The sequence below is a fragment of the Coregonus clupeaformis genome, chromosome 20 (assembly GCF_020615455.1).
Source record: "Coregonus clupeaformis isolate EN_2021a chromosome 20, ASM2061545v1, whole genome shotgun sequence".
Lineage (NCBI taxonomy): Eukaryota > Metazoa > Chordata > Actinopteri > Salmoniformes > Salmonidae > Coregonus > Coregonus clupeaformis.
Genome location: NC_059211.1, coordinates 30067807 through 30075135, shown reverse-complemented (window position 1 = coordinate 30075135; position 7329 = coordinate 30067807). Strand labels below are relative to the sequence as shown.

Sequence of the window (7329 nt, the reverse complement as noted above, 5' to 3'; positions counted from 1 at the left end):
AGTAAACATTCATTTCAAAGAGACCATCAGCACTAATGAACTACACTACCAGTATGTGACAGAATGGGGAATCTGTTTGCCATTTCAGGTTACATAGACCAGGACAAAGCCAGACGTCTGATTCAGAACTACAACCACATCTTCAACCTGAACCTGAGTCCCCTGAGGATCAGTGAGGTCACCCATGGTCATGGAGGGAGAAGACAGGGCAAAGTCCACCTGGACACAGCCCTACAGTACCTAAAGGAACTGTGATAAAGGTGTTGGCGAGGACTTGTAATATGTGTGTGGTGTGGTGTGTGTTGTGTGTTGCAGACTTTGTAGGTTTCTGTCTGTAAGTAAATATCGGCATTATCTTTGAAGTAGTTACTATGTAATGGGGGTCTTGTTTAGAAAGCAAAATATGGGCAGGTAATAAATCTCTATACACTTTCACTCTAATACTTCCAGTTCATTACTGTATTAATCATTTGGTGCTCTAGCTGTGAATCACATCAGACTAGTCAATCCATTTAGTTAAAGGGCTTGAAAATAACTGAAGCATCAACCCAATGCCCATCGGTACCAGATCAGTCCCAGGTCCAGTTGCGTATCTGTATGTCCAGGTTCTTCTGTTCCTGCTGGAGGATGTGTGCGACTAGGTTCAACTGCTCCAGCAGAGCTGGGTCTCCCTCAGGCTGCTCCTCTGTCACACTGGCACTGAGGGGACAGACAGACAGACAGACAGACAGACAGACAGACAGACAGACAGACAGACAGACAGACAGACAGACAGACAGACAGACAGACAGACAGACAGACAGACAGACGGGTGAGTTACGAGACTAGGGTTGCAAAGGGAGGGTATATTACTGGAAACTTTCTAAGTTTACCAGTAAACTACCAGAATGTTGGTATCTCTTAAGGATTTTATGTAATCTATCACTAGACATTAAGTGGCCCTTTTGGTTACTTTAGATTATCACAGGTGTCTGTAATTATCTCTGCCCTTATCACATGTAAAATTTATGAAATAATTGAATAAGATCATTTTAAAATAGAAATGTAATGACAAAGCTGTAAAACATTATCTTAAATATAAACCATCAACTTAGTTAATACCATTGGTGTTTAACATGAGGGTTTCAACATTAAATATATTTTATATTTTTGTTTGACAACCTTTATTTATTTTACTATGTCAATATATTTTGTTGTCAATGTTTTGATGTCAAACTGGTGGCAGTTGTGAAAAAAGTCAATAGTTGGAAGAGTTACAGAGTTAATTGAAAATAATGCCATTGTTGATTAGATATTTTTTTCATGAATTAGGCTATTTTCTCTTAAAACATATGGTCTATTTACTAGAAACTCATGGACAATATGGACACAGATATAAAAAATGGATACTATATATGAATAAATTTTTTACAGTTATCCAAGTATAAATTACCAAAGTTACCACAGATTGCCATATATTTTCTGTTAATTACCAAAATTACTAAAGATTCCGGTAACTTTGGTAAATTACCGGTAGCTTTGCAACCTTATATGAGACGCTGTACTAATACTAGCTGAAAGATAGTGGCTATGGTTGCAATGAAGACTGGACAGGTCTAGAAACATTTATTCTGCAGGCAATGCGATCAAGTTGTGTAATACTTTGACTGTCTCTTTTTGTATCTCACCTGCATTTCTTCACCAGGGCCTCACAGTTCTTCATGGTGTCCATCAGGTAGTTGCGGTAGCCACGGAACTTCATGCCGTTGTCTAGGAAACGCTGGACCATCTCGTCCTGGTCATCAAGGTGTCCTTTGTCCACTCTGTGAAGCATATCCAGGTGGTCCAACTCCCGTCTGCCCAAAGACATTCGTCATTATTTATACAACAACAACAACAAATTTAGACTTTATTCGTGAACTGTGCATCCAATTGCAAATTACTGTGTTCCAGTTTCGTAAAAATATAAATAATAGTGCACCGACAGGCCTTCCATAAGACTGCTATAGCCTACCTGCTCTTGGTGCTGCAACCCACTCCAATAGGTGTGCACTGCTCCTGTTCCAGCATATCCTCAATGTCCCATAGGTATGAGTTCAGCCTCCCAGTCCACTCTACCCACCGCTCTCTGATGTGACCCGTCATGGTCCTAACCAGACCCGTCCTGTTGGCCCGGTACAGAGAGATTACTGCCAGGACGGCCATCCCAGGCAGGGTGGATATGATCAGGGTGAGCAGAGACAGACCCTCCTGCCACCCGGTCCACACCTAAAGAGAATAGGATTTTTCAGCCACTCATGGAGGACAATGGAAGTTGATTGAAAAAGTATTATTTGTTATGAAAAAAACATTTGTTTCAGCGTGTAGCCTTCATCAGGGTTTTACAGACAGAAGAGGACATTTGGGACATACTCTAGAACAAAATAGGCTTTTGGTCAACACCTCCTCTGGGTCTCCCCCAGTCAGGCTCCACCGCAGGGCAGGGGCTAGCAGGACAGTCAGTACAGCCAGGGCTAACAGCCACAGCATCAGTCTCACCAGATTCAGCACACACCACTGGGCCCACCGAAGCATTGTATCTGGATAGAATAGGTCCAAAGTGTGGTCAATATAGTGGCATCAATACAATGATCCTATTAAATTATTCCGATTCTATGTGGAATTCTGTGCATCAATGTCAGGATTATTTGGAGTAAAAACGGAGAAAATGAAGTAGAAATTAAGGTGTTATGAGTAGTGTCTTATCTTTTGTCCACTCACCTTGCTATCTTGAAATAAAACTGTGCCTGATGTTTTTGTTGTTGTGATTTTCCAAACATTGTGCTCTAGAATTCAGAGGTAAGACGAAAAACGCTAGATTTGTGGAATTAGAACCTCGGATGGCTGGTTCATTCTATTTCTATGGGTTCAAGCGCAAACACACGGAGTTTGGCGGTACCGTCGATTTCAGCACTAGCTAGCATTGGACAGCGGCACTTCCAGTTACGAGATGGGAAGACAACAATTTTGCAAACTAAACCATTTGTATGGATTTACGCAGAGACATTTAAAACCTAGGCTAGCCGACTGCTTGAAATCATACTATCTTTCTGAGAAGGTTTATTGCTGTTAAGAATGTGAATAAACCACTCCCATGAAGGGATGGACAACAAGGAAGTATTAGATTGTTTCATTTCTGTGAAACCGAAAGTAAAATATCGACTTGAGCAGAGCAACTGGAAAACTGTTTGGTAAACTTTATTCTACAATTACGCTAAGTATTAGTACTTGTTGATTCTTGTTTTATATGTTGCAGCATTTAAATATATAACTTTAATAAATAGCAAAAGAAGAATGAGCCAGTGCTCGAGAGCCAATGCCTGTAATGTTGTCTGCCTAGTGACAGCAGGATAGCCGTAAACGCCTGAGATTTGAACATCATTGAACATAACTACATTGTTGTACTACAGTAGCCGTAAACGCCTGAGATTTGATCATTGAACATAACTACATTGTTGTACTACAGTAGCCGTAAACGCCTGAGATTTGAACATCATTGAACATAACTACATTGTTGTACTACAGTAGCCGTAAACGCCTGAGGTTTGAACATCATTGAACATAACTACATTGTTGTACTACAGTAGCCGTAAACGCCTGTGTTTTGAACATCATTGAACATAGCTACATTGTTGTACTACAGTAGCCGTAAACGCCTGAGGTTTGAACATCATTGAACATAACTACATTGTTGTACTACAGTAGCCGTAAACGCCTGTGTTTTGAACATCATTGAACATAGCTACATTGTTGTACTACAACAGATATTCATTGTTGAAGTATCTAGCAGCAAAGACAGATGATGGGGGAAGAGAACCACCATAGACCAGTAATCAAGAGCTATAGAGACGCCCTTCAAACACAATCTAACAAAGGTGAGCTTACTTTTTAAAATCATGAGTTTGGGTACTGTATGCTGTAAGGCCATTATATGACAACCCAACCTCAAATAGGAGAGGGTTGTCGAACTTACTTTTTTGCTTTGGGGAGGGTTGCGTCTTTTCTTTATTGGGCACAGGGGAGGGTAGTGCGTTTTCCCCTGGTTTACATTCACACTTTTGCAGGTTTTACTATAACATTTCTTCCATCCTTGCCAACTTTCCTCGTCTGCTTGAATGCGCCTCCCCTATATCAAGGTGTTTTGGTATTTCCCATATGCACTACGGTTTTCCACGCGCTAACTTTTACTATACCACAGTTCAATATAGTCTACCAGTCTAACCGTCTATCCTGCCCTCTATCCACCATTCATCGTGACAATAGTGGTAAGGTGGATCGTTTCTCCAGATCTGCAGTAGGCTAACTACTAGCAATCATGCCACACATAAAAAGCATTCAAAGCTGCATAAATGTTCAATATGAATCCACTAGAACAAATATGAATAGCTAATAGGCAGTGGAGGCCAGGTGCATAATTGCGCATGAAAGAACAGTGAAGAAATGAGACAAGCAGCTCAAAAGGCTCCCCTATTGATCTTGTTTAGGGACAATACAATTATCCAGTGGCTTGTATTCATGGATGCCATGGGAAGCCAGGCTTCTCAAAAATGTTGACCAAAAACAAAATATATATGTTTGTTTATCTTTCATCTCCCTGTGTTTCATACATTTCCTTCAATTCGCAAGAGGCTGAATGTATCTCACTGGAGAAAGCATCAAAGCGATGGAAGCCAGCGAGCATTTGGCCTCCCTTGATAAAAAATAAAAATAAATAGCCAATCAGCGTTGAGCTAAACTGAGTGAGCTCAACTGTGAATGGTCCTGTCGCACCAAAAAAAAGTGTCAAGGGAAGCCAGTTTGGATTTGGCTTCAGACCAATCACATCACATCAGAAGCCAAATGTCATTGACAGAAAGAAACTTGAATTGTTGCATCTCATTGTGTTGTCGTCGTCCTCCGGTGGCTAGCTAGCTTGCTAAAATCGGCCCTAAATATCGGCCCTAAATTAGCCATGGATGGAGATAGGGGTTTGGACTTGTGGTTTTACTTAATTCTCCGTACTGGCCAATGATTATAACAGCGATTCTGATCCAACCATAAATTCATACATTGTGCCCCTGGCCTGAGAGGATGGAAGTTCAACATGTAGCTATATGTAGCTAGTAGGCTAATGTTAACTAGCTGGCGCATCGTTGCCCATGAAAGGAAGTTAGGTTAGCGAGCAAGCATTTTAGCCAGATAGCCTAGCACAAAAAAAACTAAAAGCGTGTATTCATAGACCGTTTGAGTAACATGAAAGAGAGGAGGATGGCATTGGCATTTCTATTTTTCTACTTACCCACACACACACACACACATAAATTAGTACCCTGGACAGCCACATGATATTTAGCTTACTTTGACTGGACTAAATTGTTTTTGGTATCTTTGTTATCATTGTATTAGACTAAGCATAGGTGATTTGATGATGTTGAAATGGTGCTGGAATAGTGGAAGCAGCTCCTATTTCCTTTGCGACTTGCGGTAACTCTTCAGTGTTATAAATCAATAGTTGTTTAGTAGTCCGAAAATGTTGGAAACATTAACTTGATTGACCATGCTGTTGGCCATGTAAGTGTTTGTTACATGCAATATGCTTTGTGGACTCCACCAGACAGATGTTGCTCTCCGGTTTTGTGATGCAACAAAGGTGTGGTTGAATTTATTCTGCCACTGTGTCTTCTTATTGTCTCGGCCTTAGGCCTATAGTATATGTCACAGTGGCAAGGCATATGAACTAACAGGTTATGGAGAAAACAACACAATTATCACAATACATAGGTTGTAATATGGCTTCCCCCGGTTTGGCTTCCCTGGTGATTTTACCCATGCACCACTATTGCAATTATCCTACCTATAATTATTTTCTACAATTTACAGATTTTCATGTGAATATTCTAAAATCTGCATAAAACAATATAGGCATTTTCCTACCGGAGATGTGTTTCCATCAAACAGAATAATTGTGGATAATAGGCTGTGCGTTATGACCTAGTGCACATAAAAATAACTTCTGCGCTCCTTGTGGCGGGCCGGCACCGGCATGCTGACTTCGGTCATAAGTTGAATGGTGTTTCATCCGACACATTGGTGCGGCTTGCTTCCGTGTTAAGCGGGCGAGAATTAAGAAGCGCTGTTTGGCGGGTCATGTTTAGGAGGACGCATGACTCGACCTTCGCCTCTCCGGAGCCCGTTGGGGAGTTGCAGCGTTGAGACAAGATCATAATTGGATCGCAATTGGATATCACAAAATTGGGGCGAAAAAGGGAATCAAATACAACAAAATTCAACTAAATAATAACTTCTGCAGTTAAATTCCCAACTACCGAATGAAAAATACAAGTCAAATGGGTTTCCATCACATTTTCAACTTTACTGATGGTTTTGTCACAAAAACTGTTGCGTTATATAGCGAATGTGCGTATTATTATGGATAACAGCAATATTATTTTTATTTGTCAAACGGCAGCTAAGCATCGATCATCAGGTCACCAGAATAAGACCCTCGATATTGATTGGAAAGGAGCATCAAGCTCATCACCTTCCACACTCACTACCCTGTGAAGTATATCATAATTTATTTAATCTGTTCCCTAATCAACTGCATGCTTTCCCGAGTAGTAGTGGGAGGACCACGCAACATATCATTGCGTGACTCCCAAGTTTATTTCGATATGGTCACTATATCAATATTTGCACATAAAGGCATTTCCACCGCCATTTTTCGCATAGTACATTTTACAGACAAAAATGTCCCACCATGTCGAATGAACAAATTGTCTGTCGGCATTTATAAAATTGTACCTGCATTTCCCGTTTCATCAGCCCAGTTGACTTTTTTTCATGCGTCATGTAATTAATCCTCATGAAATGTTTAGATGGAAACCTGGTAAGTATCTGCAGCCGGCTCTTATCGTAGCGTAATGAAACAGGCAGGGAGAGTGACTCGTCCATGGTGCTCGGCGAACCCTCAACCTTCTGGCCCTTAGCCCTGTGTGGCATCGACTGTGCGATAAAAGCATGCTGAAGTGGTAGTCGACATCCACGTTTATAAACACAGTCACTACACTTATTTGTGGTCCTAAACATTATTGCGTTAATTCTATTAGGGGGGAGGTTGTGCTATTTATTTTACAGTACAAGGGGAGAGACGTGAAAATATTTGTAATGTTGGGGAGGGGGGTGTGAATTTTTTTTATGACACATTGAGTTTGAGCAGACCTCCCACCCAGTACATTTTTAACTATCCTTAATTAGCCTACATTTCAACAATGAGAGGATAGCGCCAGAGTGCAACCGAATAAGATTTTGTTATCTTCTCTTCTTAAAGTG

The 7329-nt window shown here is 40.8% G+C and overlaps 1 protein-coding gene across 2 annotated transcripts; it reads right to left on the bottom strand.

Moving 5' to 3' along the window:
- Positions 1-444: 444 nt before the first annotated feature.
- On the bottom strand, positions 445-2828 carry LOC121533857. 2 transcript variants are annotated; one of them, XM_041840161.1, is made up of 5 exons: positions 2740-2828; positions 2392-2558; positions 1994-2247; positions 1668-1835; positions 445-699 (listed from the first exon to the last, which is right to left on the bottom strand). In XM_041840161.1, exons 2-5 carry the CDS (start codon positions 2551-2553, stop codon positions 570-572), a joined length of 714 nt encoding a protein of 237 aa, XP_041696095.1. In that variant the 5' UTR covers positions 2554-2558; positions 2740-2828; the 3' UTR covers positions 445-569. The 2 variants fall into 2 exon arrangements, with proteins under 2 accessions (XP_041696095.1, XP_041696096.1); XM_041840162.1 differs by having other exon boundaries at positions 2422-2558.
- Positions 2829-7329: the final 4501 nt, after the last annotated feature.

Coding starts and splice junctions, on each gene's coding strand:
- LOC121533857 (XM_041840161.1), bottom strand. CDS start 2,553: ATGCTTCGGTGGGCCCAGTGGTGTGTGCTGAATCTGGTGAGACTGATG. Junction 1,836..1,993: donor GGTTGCAGCACCAAGAGCAG/GTAGGCTATAGC, acceptor GTCTTTGGGCAG/ACGGGAGTTGGACCACCTGG. Junction 700..1,667: donor GCCCTGGTGAAGAAATGCAG/GTGAGATACAAA, acceptor CTGTCCCCTCAG/TGCCAGTGTGACAGAGGAGC.